Source organism: Myxocyprinus asiaticus, chromosome 21 (assembly GCF_019703515.2).
Source record: "Myxocyprinus asiaticus isolate MX2 ecotype Aquarium Trade chromosome 21, UBuf_Myxa_2, whole genome shotgun sequence".
Taxonomy (NCBI): Eukaryota; Metazoa; Chordata; class Actinopteri; order Cypriniformes; family Catostomidae; genus Myxocyprinus; species Myxocyprinus asiaticus.
Window position 1 is genome coordinate 30,692,892 of NC_059364.1, and position 12,743 is coordinate 30,705,634.

Consider the following 12,743-nt stretch of genomic DNA (forward strand, 5'->3'; position numbering starts at 1 on the left):
TGACTGGACATTTTATGATCCCATAATACCTTGGTAGCTGAGACGACATCACGTTAAAAATGCTAGAATTTGAAGAACGGTGGTGAACCGCAAGTCAAAAGGCTCTTATCAACTGTAAGTAAAATACTGTTTGTGTGTGTGTGTGTATATATATATATATATATATATATATATATATATAACAAGAAAGTTGTCCCTTTTGCTTATATGGTGTTTACCAGAATAGATTATTTTCACAGTTGTTATTACATTATATATTCGGGTCAGCGTTCACAGGTCAATACCCATGTCCCCGGATGAATTATGTCCGGAAACTATTCATACTACTCACGTGCATACCTAAAGAATTTGCTGTTTTACCAGCCTACTGTGACAGTTTGCGAAATGGTGAGTTTAATCAGAGAGCCTTAAAATAAAGTGTAGAAGTGAAGAATTCTTTTCCATCTTTATAAAGTTCCATTACCTTGTTACGCAGGTCTTTTGACAGTTCTTTTCTGCTCCCCATGGCTCAGTATCTAGCCTGCTCAGTGCATCCACGGAAGTATCCGTGGTCACCACTTTCTGCCTGAAAATCTGCTCAGCATGACACCTTGCTGGTAGAAGGCAGGAGCTGTCCAAGGTGCTAGAGCAGCTAGACAGTGGCGAGATACACTATATGGCCAAAAGTTTGTGGACACCCCCTTCTAATTAACGAATTTGGTTACTCTATTAAATCCAGTAAAGAAAAATCTTAATGTTTCTTTATGTAATGATTGGGCTTTGTGTGCTTCCAAATTTGTGGCAACTGTTTGGGGATAGCCCTTTTCTGTTCCAACATGACAATGCCCCTGTGAACAAAGTGAGGTTCTTAAAGAAATGGTTTACTGTGTCTGGCGTGGAAGAAATTTACTGGCCTGCACAAAGCCCAGACCTGAACCCCACTGATCACTTTTAGGGTGAACTGGAACAGCAACTGTAAGTCAGGCCCCATCGACCAACATCAGTTCCTGACCTCACTGATAGCCTTGTGTCTGAATGAGAGCAAATCCCTGCAGCCATGTTACTACATACAGTATAGTGGAAAGCCTTCCCAAAAGAGTGGAAGCTGTTATTACAGCAAAGGGGGAAATTGATGCCTAAGGTTTTGAAATCAAATATTTATCAAGCACATATGGTGTCTACAAACTTTTGGCCATATAGTATATAGTGATGCGCATGCGCCCTTGGCATCAGGCATGCCGTGTCACACGGCGCTTGAGCCAGCACTGAAGAGGTCTCATGTGTAAGAGACCTAATAAGTCGCAATGCTTTTTGAAACAGCTTCAGTGGAAATGTTCTCCCCAGTTTGAGCTGAGACAGACACTGGAGAATGGCCTGAATCCGCTCGCTTGTGAGATGCAAGCTTGCTCACGGAGTCGAGGTGCACTTCTGAAAAGGAAATTTGTTGGCTAGGGGAGAGCGTGCTCTTCGCCCAGTTGACATTGAGGCCCAAGCTGTTCAGATGTTGGAGCAATAAGTCCCGGTGCTGGCATAATAGAGCCTCTGATTGGGCCAGTAATAGCCAATCATCGAGGTAGTTCAAAATGTGCATGCCGCTCAGTTTCAGAGGAGCGAGTACCGCATCGATGCACTTTGTGAATGTGTGAGGAGCCAGCGACAGTCCGAAGGGCAGGACTTTGAATTGATACGCAGTTCCCTTGAACGCGAATCTCAAAAACATCCTGTGATGTTGTACAATTTGAACATGAAAGTACGCATTTTTCGTGTAGGCGGACGTGAGAAGATCTTTTTCTGATCTTTTTTGAACGGGCGCTCCATAAGTGTGTCATTCAAATGTCTCGGATCTAAAATTGACCGAAGCCAGCCATCTTTCTTTGGGACAAGAAAAAAGTGGCTGTAAAACTCTTTGTGGGTTAGACAATTTGGAACAACCTCTATCGCGTTCTTTGCGAGAAGATTGTGTATTTCAGCTCGTAACACCGACGTGTGGACCGTGGAAGACAGAACACTGTTGAAACGGGGCGGCCAACGTGCAAATTGGAGCAGGACCGAGCCAGTTGTGATGAAGTATTGCTCTGTTTTGGCATAAAATGTCTCATGGCCTGTGAGTGTTGCGGAGTCGTGACGTAGCACTCAGCAAATCTATCCATAGAGCCTCTGGAGACACTGGAGCATCAAATAGAGCAGCTTTTTCCGCATCACACATTTCCGTGAGATGTGACGATCCAAAACTACCAGGTTGCACATTGACTTGCCAATGGCCTGTGCAGTGACTTTAGTGGCTCGCAGCACTAAGTCCGTAGCAGTGCGGAGCTCTTTGAATGTTTCTGGATTGTAGCCTTGCTCGTCCATTTGCTTGAGGAGCTTTGCTTTGAAAACTTGGTGCACCTCCATCGCGTGGAGTGCTGAACCTGCTTGGCCTGCCGCTGAGTATGCTTTTCCAGCTAGTGTGGACATCAGTCTACACGGCTTGGAAGGATGAATGGGGTGTGATTTCCACGCCGGGCAGAGATGTGCTGCTACCATTTCTTCCACAGAGGGTAGTTGGGCATAACCTTTGTCTTCCCCATAATCCACTTTAGTGAGGAGAGTGGAATCGCTGTGTGAGTGAGCTGAATAGGGCACGCGCCAGGATTTTGTTAGTTCGTTATGAACTTCCGGGAAGAACGGGGCAGATCTGTGGAATGCGGTCGCTTGACGGCGTCCGGACTGCAAGAACCATTCATCAAGGTGAGATTTTTCAGGTTCCTCTGGAGGAGACCACTCGAGACCGAGCTCTTCGACCACCCTTGAAAGGACGCGAAGCATCTCCTTGTCAGTGGCACGTGCACGCACCTCGCCCTCGCTGGGGGAAGGGGCGGCAACATCATCCATTGACCACTCACCAGATGCAGCGACAGACATAACATCATCAACACCAGCATTAGAACTGCCGAACGTGACTAGGTTGTGTGTAGTTGTTGTGTGTTGATGTTTATACACGTTGAGGGGTTTTCACATGACTTGCGTCAGCGCTGCCAAATACACTGAAGTCTATGAAGTGACACGTCAATGCGACTTCGGCTCCAACTAAAGACCAAAGTGTTTTTCACACATGTTTTTGCCTCACAAATGGTGACATTGAGAGTACAAAGCTACAATAAATATTTTTAAACTGTCCAAATTTATGTAGAGATGTATATGTCTCATAATTTATTTGAATTCATTGTTAACTTATCGTTTCCGAGTATCCTGAGACCCAGTTATTGAACTATAGTAATTACATTAACCAAAAAAACAAAAACAAAAAAACGCTAAGACCTAAAAATAAACACTTGTCATGTGGAGGGCAAAGCGCCACTTGATGCTGCCGTTGAGTGGAGCATTGATGCCTCGACTCAGCTCATGTGAAATGCGCTTTGACAATGACAAGAGGACAGTATTGAAACTCAAAATTATTATTAGTAGGCTGTTATTGTTGTCTTTTCTGATAAAAGTCATGCTCAGCAGTTTAAATACTGTAGGAAAATAATACAGTAGACCTCATTTGTTCTTATAATGCTTAAACATTCTACTGAAGTCAGTAGATTTGACATGCAAATTTTAATAAAGGAGAGGGGAAGGATGTTATTGACATTATTAAATTCATTAATATCATTATTAATAATAAACTATTATTGTTGTCTTTTTGGATGAAAAGTCATGCTCGGTAGTTCACAAACTGAACAGAAATCATAGATCTTTGTTCTTATAGTGCTTAAATACTATAAAGTCTCTTGGCAGATTTCAGTCCTGAACATCTCAAAATGATTCAATGACTCACTCATAGCACACATGTCGCCATCTAGTGGCATCTCCAGAAGTGGTCACTAAACTTATCAATTAATAAACTGAACGAATTTGTGAAACAAAAGCAAGCCACAACAAAGTAGCCTTTATTTTTGCAGCTAATTTTGCACAATTGGGCAGATAATTTTCTATACTTAAATCATTAAAATAGCTTAAGTTGGCACTTTTAACTTATTCTTTGAAAGATATACATGTTCATGGATCAGTGATTCTCAACGACCCTCATGAGTTTGCATCCCTGTGAGTTATAAACTTTAGACAACAATGACAGTCGGACCACTAAAAAAAAAAAATAATAATTATTCACACTGGGTTGGTAGCGTCGTGATTTGGCCTTAATACCTCGGGATGTGAATTAAGTAGTATGTGGAAAACATGGAATCTAGTCATAAAAATGGCATTAGCAATAAAACGCAGAATGTCATGGAATATAACATACAGTATTTGGACGAAAATTTATGTTTGAATGTACAATTAATCAAATTAAAATTGGGATACGTCCTAGTGTGATAAACTAAAAAAGTATCTGATTTATTTGAATAAATAAATAATCTGCATTTGATGTGCACTTCAAAATGAATGTGTACCTCTGCTCATAAACACCTCATCATGATCGTCATTGTGTGTGAGATGACATAGAGCACTCTGAAGTGCACAGCACATACAGACTATGTATTTAATTAAATCACAGCTTTATGGGGATTAATAATCAAACTGGGCCATGAAGCAAACTGCTAATCTGGAGGTGAGAAACTCTCAAAAACACACAGAAATGCCAAAATAAAAGCTAGATTTAAATGGACGCATATGTTTTTACTTTAATATTTCACTTTTTGGGTGCATAAAATGTCCTGGAAAAGAGTGGGAACCCTGCCGGGGCTTAAACCCCAGGGCCTGCAGCAGCAGGGGGGCCCCGAACTACCGGGGGGGCCCAGTCATGGCATCCTCCACGTATTCTCCTCCGTCGATGTTCTTGGGAAGGCACGCATGTAAACATGTTCAGCGGGAGATGCTGATGTAAACTAAACTAAAGCCCTGGGGACCCGGAGCACCTTAATACGGCCCTGGATGCATACACTGTTTGTGCTTTAGACAGGAATGATTCCTCAAATCGTGCTGCTTGTTGAGGAGAGTATGCTGTTACTTTACTAAGATATTGGACTTACTTTAGCCTGGTAAATGATAAAACGGGTGGAAATAATCCCATAGGCTTATGAAGGAGAGGCCTGTGCCATATCTAGGGACCAGAATATCAGAGATTTGGGTGAGGGTTCTTTTGACTTGGACCAGTAAGCAACCACCCTGAGTACCCTAACATTGTGGCTGTTTTGCATGGCAAGCACCACTTAAGTTTTCTTCAGTAAATCTAAAAATCTAGTTTGTTTATTGGAGTTTTGTGTCATTAGCTTAGCAACATGTGCTATTGACAAACTCTGTTAGAATCCAGTGGAGTTGCTGCCTATGCAGAGCAGTCCGAAACAGTCAATATGCAGCTCAATAGGCTTAGGAACAGAGCCTTTGTAATTCCTGCTGCAGTCTTTAACCCTTGTGAAAACACTGATTTTGAACTTAAAATACACTTTATCCTCAGCATACTCTGTCGTTATCGTATTTAAAAATCGTTTGTCAGTCTATTGTTGATGTTCTCTTGCATTCTGTTTTCACCTTTTGAAATGAACAGCTATAGCAACACTGTTATTTTGTTCTCTTTCAGAGCATTGATTATTCTTTCCTCAAATGTATTTTTCAGAGTACAGATATATCACAGAATGCCTGACTGATTTTGAAATGTTTTCTCTGTGGGTAACTTTCCCCTCTTCTACCTTTCTTTTTCAACATCTCCCCTCTCTTTTGTTTTCTGCCTCTCTCACTGGCAGACTAGAGGATTTTCCAACCTCACCAACCAGCACATCAAAGCAGGAGTTCCTGTATGTTTAAAATTTCCTCATTAACCCTTTCCTGTCCTCCATAACAATTAATACCATTTCATAATATTTGTGTTTCACTGTCCTCTTCATATGCCTTTGGTCACTCTTAAAACCATGAAATTCCAGACCATATTTAGCCCTCAAATCCCTCTCTTCTAAATGCTTCACAGCATGCTTTAATGTCCTAATTCATGAAATCATAATAACCAGAACTGGGTAAAAATAATAGATTTTCCGATGCATCGCAATCTTATTTTGAACAATCTCGATATAGTTTCTTAAATCCCAAGATTGATCTTTTACTATTTTGCGCAAGTCCCTACAATACAAATAAATCACTCGCATGTGAGACAAAATTGCGTGGTAATAATGTGACTAAAAATGTCAGTGATTAGCCACTGGCTGGTAAATGTTTAGACAATATCCTCGCAATCCATTTGTCATTGGATAATGTCTTCTTTATATATATATATATATATATATATATATATATATATATATATATATATATATATCCTCTCTGTTCTTTAGTCTATTGTTGATCGGAAACAACAAAATATAAATATTTAATTCTAATCATGAATAGCAGGTAAAGGAGCTACTTTCCAGTCATCTGTCATTATTACGTGCTCATTTACTGACACAGACGTGCCGGTTTTCTTAAAGAGACAATACAGATTTTTAGCAGGTGTTCTACAAATCAATGTAAATACTTGTAAATCATATAAATTATGCATTTAACAATAATCATGTAACAAAATATAATATATGCATTAAAATATCATATTCATTGATGGAATACATGGATTTGTACATTCTTAAAAGGCTAATATGTGACCAAAATGATGATAAAAAAAGGATATTTTCGTAATGTACCTAGTTAGAAGGTCGCCTGTATAATTAACAGCATTAGATGGGAGAGAATTTATTTCATATGGAAGTAAAATGGACATTATAACTGAAATGAACCCATATGAATGGAAATTGAATCTAATGGAATCTGAATCAAATCAAATCGAGAGCTTGTGAGTCGGTATGGAATCATGAAATCTGGATCAGCCCTAATAATAACATACTCATGACATTCATTGCCAAGTCATATTTACTTTAAAGCTTTGTCAGTGGGATATATGTAAATAATGGAGATATTTTTATCATTATTTTATGATACACTTGTTTTCCCTTGCCTAGTCTCGCAACGCCAGAATTTTGACTATCTACATGAAGTGTGGTCCACTTTGCAGATTATTCTGGCCAGGAATTGCCCAAGAGACCATGTGTTGTTTTCACATAAAGCAAACAATCACGGTTTGTTTTGTTTTTACATCATGTTTAAGGACAGGTTAATCTGAAATAACTATGATTCTAGAATAACGTACAGGCTCCTACACTCATGCAAAACCTGGAAATATCAATTAATTTTTAAATTGTGGCTTCCAGGCTTGGAAAAGTCATGGAAATTAATAAAATCTTAAAAGGTGCTGGAACCCTGAACTGACTGGCGTGGAACAAACTGTTTCACATAATGGCACTGCAGAATTTACGAACGATTGTATAGAAAACAGAAGAAATTAGTGGAAAATGTGTGTATACTTTTGAAAGTAATAACTACTGATTATTTCAGAGAAATAATTAAAAAGCAAAGCAAATAGAGTATTCTGCTCATGGATATCTAGTTTATTAGCCTCTATGTGCTTCAGACAAAATTCTGAAAATCCTTTTAAGTGTTTGATGCTGTTAACCTCACAAACTGTCAAATTGAGTGAGATTTAATCTTTAAACACAACTTTGTTTCCTGGTAGACAGATAGAAATCTTTGCTCCCTGACTCCTGGAAGTTGCATATCAGTCAGGCAATCTAATTAGAGCTTGTGATTTTTGGCAAATGCTTGCCAGTTTTGTGTGCAGTATGCATCAGTCTGTCAGTGAACAGCCCATTGGCCATCTGAGGCTGAAACTCTCCCTTGCCACTGTCGTCCATTAATCCATCTACATTTGTTTGCAGTTCCCACATGTTAAAGGCCTCTTTTCCAGCCATATAAACATTTGATTTGTACATTTTCTGAAGTCTGTCACATTTCATTTCTTTTCAGCCATTGTTTTCATATATGTTTTGGCTGAATATTTAATCCAAGACAAGATATCTAATTAGGCAGTTGTAATGTCTCTTTTTGTTTGTGTTAGGACTGTGGTGAAGTGTAACATTGCAAAGTCCCAGGCTTTATATAGTGCTCAGCGTGGACTGAAGACCAATAACGCTGCTGTATTTAAAGTGGGTGCCATCTTCATCAACATCCCGCAACACCCTGCAACTCTGCACAGCATGATGGTCCGCAGCTCACACCAGCTCTCTAAACAGATCTCAGACCTCATTCGGCAACCCTCCAACATGTAAGTCATCTACGCTTTCTTTTCACAAATTCTAATCAAATTTAAATCATAATTAATCCAAATCTGTTTATATCAGCCCCCCTCCCAACAGAGAAGACACACCTACTCCACAGCCCTCTGAAGTGAGTGTCAATCAAACTCCAGTGGAGGCCAATGAGTTTCCTCAGTTGCCCGAGGGATTAGAGAAGAAGCCAATCGTGTTGAAGTTCAGTGCTATGCTGGACGGGATCACTATTGGTGCAGCTCTATTGCCATCTCTTAAAGCAGAATACAAGATGGGCCGTATGAAGAGTCATGGCATGACAGGTACCCAGATTTCCCTCATATAGAGCAGGGAGAATTAAAAATGCTTAAAAGGGCTTTTTCATATAGTCATACTTATTTGATTCATTTGTTAACAAAAGGTCACATTTTGCTGTTTCCCTTCACAGGTGCTCAGACACGCTTTACATTTGAGCTGCCCAATCACAAGCTGTGTTTCCAGTCAAAGGTTTCCCCTGTGGACGTGTCGGCCATGCCCCCCACCGCCAGCCTGAACCTGCCTCCTGTCACTATGTCAGGACAGTACATCATACAGGAGCACGAGGGCCACAGTGACACTGCCTGGGCCCCAGAATACAGCAGCTATCTGCAGGGAAACTACTTGCGCTGTGTGGCTGAGGTGTGCCATTGACTTCTCTCTGCAAAATCATATTGCATCTAAATGCTGGGGTTAATTATCACTCACATGGATTATATGAAGATTGTTTCAGTATAACATATGGATTTGGTTGTAATGGAGCTCACTGGATTCATACTGGCTTTTTCATTTTTAGATTGGCTCTTTTGAACACAACTTGACCACAGATTTGCTCAACCACCTGGTCTTTCTACAGAAGGTCTTCATGAAGGAGGTCAATGAGGTCATCCAGAAAGTGTCAGGTAAGATGTCATGGAGGACAGGCTAAATCAAGACAACAAGTGAATGCTGTATGAGAAAACATGGCAAAGTTAAAGGGGTCAAATTATTTTTTTTAATAATTAATTTCGTTTTTCACTACCATCCTTTTTTCGATCCTTACTGACTGATTTTGCTTCTGTGCCTTTAAAACATCTAAATAAATGCACTTTTTGCTTGTGAAGTGCTCACACACGGGCTTTGGGTTTGCTGTCTAGTCTAATTTAGCACTCAAAACTGTTCTGGCTGATTGTGAGGACCCAATTTAAAGACCAACTGTGGGTTAAACACTTCGAATGTCAAGGGCTATGTTTGAAGGATTGTGTGCCACGGTCTGACCTTTTGTTAAACCAGTCACATCAAGCTATCGCACACTCATAACACATGCACAAGTGTTCAAGTCATGTCATCGTTTTGCGGATAACTGTTTCCATCACCCTAATTCGAAACTGTAGAAAATCCACCACCTCTTAGCACATTCAATTTTAAGTGAATTTTGAGAGTTTATTGGCTTTAGTTTGAGGCTAGAAATGTTTGTTTCTGTAGGAGGAGAACAGCCCATCCCACTCTGGAATGAACATGATATGTCAACAGATGGGGACAAACCTAAAATCCTGCTTTATTCTATTAACCTGACATTTAAGGTATGGACCTCCATAAATTGTGTGTTTATAGATTAAGGTGAATTCTAAAGACATTTTTAGTAACAAAATTCTGCTTTCTATTGTAGGGGATTCAGATGACAGCCACCACTCCCTCTATGAGGGCAGTGCGCTTTGAGACGGGCTGGATTGAACTTGAACTGTCCAATCGGGTTCAATGCAAGACCACACCCACAGGAAGTAACTATCTGAAGCTGTTTGGGAAGTGTCAAGTGGATCTTAACTTGGCTCTGGGCCAAATCGTCAAACATCAGGTAGTCCTCATGCAACTTGAAGAAATAATTTTTGTTATGTTATTTGCAAGTGCATGAGACTGTCAGCTTTGCACCAGGTGGCGAATATCTACACACAAATCAAAATTTTAAAACACTATCAGTTGCTCATTGAGTGCATTGACATGCACACCAATATGCTGATAACTATTATAAATTGGCTTATTTAAAAAGTCAGACAATGGAAGAAAACCACGTTGTTTGCTTTTGACGTCAAAATGTAAACAGACATTTGCACAGCATATTAGATTAGTTGGTAAGATGACTGGTGAAAGTGTTTACATGCAATGCGAAATCGGTATAATGAGCAAAAATCTGTTTTTGCTTAAACCGTTTATAACCGTACCCAGATAAAGGAAAGCCTTTTAATGTGTTTGCATGACCTTAGACATTGTCAGCTTATGAAGGCATAATCGGCACAAGACTGTGAATGTAAATGTGCTCATTATCATGACACTTTCCTTTGCAGGTGTATGAGGAGGCGGGGTCAGATTTCCACCAGGTTGCGTACTTTCGCACAAGAATCGGCTTGCGCAATGCCCTACAGGAGGAGATCAGTAGCTGCTCTGACAAAGAGGCCGTCCTTATCACTCTCAGCCGTCCTATCGTTTTTGCCCAACCGGTGGCATTTGACAGAGGTCGGTTCCCAGTAAGCTTTTTTCATTTTTGGCTATTGTTGTATATTTTTATCTGTGTAATTGTGTACTTGTGTGTCTGTTGTAGCTGTGCTGTTCTGGCTGAACTATAAGGCTGCATATGACAACTGGAAGGAACAGCGCTTGGCTCTAAACTCAGACATTCATATGGCCACCAAAGAGGTGGTTGACAAACTGCCAGCCATACAGCAGACCAGTGTACAGGCCTTCAGCACTCTCTTCCTGCAGCTCACTGTCAATGACCTGGGCATCTGCCTGCCCATTACCAGCACTTCACCGGTGATATGTGCTCACTAGAACACACCTTTATTCTTCATACAGAAAAGCTGACTGTAAAAATACTGTCTAATTGTGTTTTATCTCTCATACATTTATCATATGCATTTTTTAAAATGTGACCATAAGTGGTTGTTGAGTGATGTTAATTGTTTGTTTCTGCCTTGTGCTGTACATTAGGCCAATCACAGTATTGATTTCGACACTGGCTCAGCGCTGGTATTGACCATTGAGAGTACACTAATAACAGCCTGCTCCTCTGAGTCTTTGGTCAGCAAAGGCCATTTCAAGAACTTCTGCATTCGATTTGCTGAGGGCTTTGAGACAACCTGGGATGACTGGAAGCCTGAGATCAGAGGTGACCTGGTCATGAACGCTTGTGAGTAACCATCAATTCTACACACTCAGTTATGTCTGGTGTTAACCCCATAATACACCTGACTCTTGAAATGCTCAATTGTTGCTTGTATTTGTCTTTTCAGGTGTTGTACCTGACGGTACTTATGAAGTTTGCTCCAGAACAACAGGCCAAGCCTCTGCAGGTATGTGAGCTTGTGTGTACAATAATTGATGTTATTTACATTTACGTTTACACTTACGCTTTTAGCAGATGCCTTTGTCCAAAGCGACTTACAATACAAGGTTTATATTTTCTCAGTATGGGAATCATTTTATTTCGTAATCTGAAGTATTTCCAAATTAAATTGGACATTCAGTAAGAAGAAATGTAGGACGGGACTTGATTTTATCCAGTGAGAATTGATTGGATTTTGAATATCATTATGGAGCCAGTTAGGTTAAGAGGAGGGGTTGAAAAACAAAAAAGAGGGATTTGTGACATCAGCTGAAAAGGGAAGTTTTTTCAGAGGCGGAGAATGTTTTAACTTTATAAAAGATTACAAACAAGATGACAAACATTTTCTTTGCAATAACATGCACCAATGAATCGTGCTCGATAAGACCATGAATACATTCTGATTGCATCTAAACGTTAAAATTTGATTTGTGTGAATTTAATAACACAACATCTGTATACTCCAGAGAGCAGCAGTGCCGGGACGTGGACCCTGAATGTTCTGTGGAAGATGTGTGGTATTGATGTGCACATGGATCCTAACATCGGCAAGCGTCTGAATGCACTGGGTAACACGCTAACATCTCTGACAGGTGAAGAGGACACCGATGACATCACAGACCTAAACTCAGTCAACATGGCTGACATCTCGGATGAAGACGAGAGTGATGGAATGTCTCCCCCCATACACATGGTCAGAGCTCTCACTTTTTTTTGTAACTAATTCTGTCATCTTTTTATTTCAGTGCAAAGTGTTGGTCCTTGTGTTTTAACATACATTTTTATTATTTCTAGGGCTGTCAGTTTTAACATGTTTGTTTGGTATGTTTAATCATTTAAAAAAAAGCACAATTAAAAATGCATTAATGCAAGATTTACATAAATTACAAATGTATGCCCCCTGACTCGTACGTTAATTCCGTAATACGGAATTTTTCTTTTTGATGCATGTGTACGTACAGACAAACCATTAAAGGATAAGTTCATCCAAAAATGAAAATTCAGTCATTGTTTACTCACCCCTGTGTTGTTATAACCCCATATGACTTTTTCTTAACACAAAGGGAGAAATTGTGAAAAAATGTTGTGCTCAGTGATGTCATAAAATGGCAGTTTATGGTGACCACCCCTTCAAGCTTCAAAAGAACACAAAAGTATAATTCAAAAGTCTAATAAATGATTGTATTTGACTCATGTCTTGTTTAAAGTAATACTGAAATCTAATGTATTAATTGTGCGCG

General features: G+C 39.9%; 1 protein-coding gene across 11 annotated transcripts in view; it reads left to right on the top strand.

Moving 5' to 3' along the window:
- The window catches only part of LOC127411898 (transmembrane protein KIAA1109 homolog), a 93,956-nt gene that overhangs the window by 45,850 nt on the left and 35,363 nt on the right, over window positions 1-12,743 (top strand). For 10 of the 11 annotated variants that reach the window (XM_051647756.1, XM_051647759.1, XM_051647758.1 and 7 more), the window contains exons 49-60: window positions 5,685-5,735; window positions 7,919-8,125; window positions 8,202-8,431; window positions 8,557-8,786; window positions 8,941-9,046; window positions 9,609-9,706; window positions 9,793-9,978; window positions 10,466-10,634; window positions 10,720-10,931; window positions 11,109-11,307; window positions 11,411-11,470; window positions 11,970-12,196. In XM_051647756.1, coding sequence (XP_051503716.1) covers window positions 5,685-5,735; window positions 7,919-8,125; window positions 8,202-8,431; window positions 8,557-8,786; window positions 8,941-9,046; window positions 9,609-9,706; window positions 9,793-9,978; window positions 10,466-10,634; window positions 10,720-10,931; window positions 11,109-11,307; window positions 11,411-11,470; window positions 11,970-12,196 — 1,975 coding nt within the window. The remainder of the gene's footprint in view (window positions 1-5,684; window positions 5,736-7,918; window positions 8,126-8,201; window positions 8,432-8,556; window positions 8,787-8,940; window positions 9,047-9,608; window positions 9,707-9,792; window positions 9,979-10,465; window positions 10,635-10,719; window positions 10,932-11,108; window positions 11,308-11,410; window positions 11,471-11,969; window positions 12,197-12,743) is intronic. The other variant, XM_051647763.1, reaches the window with a different exon arrangement.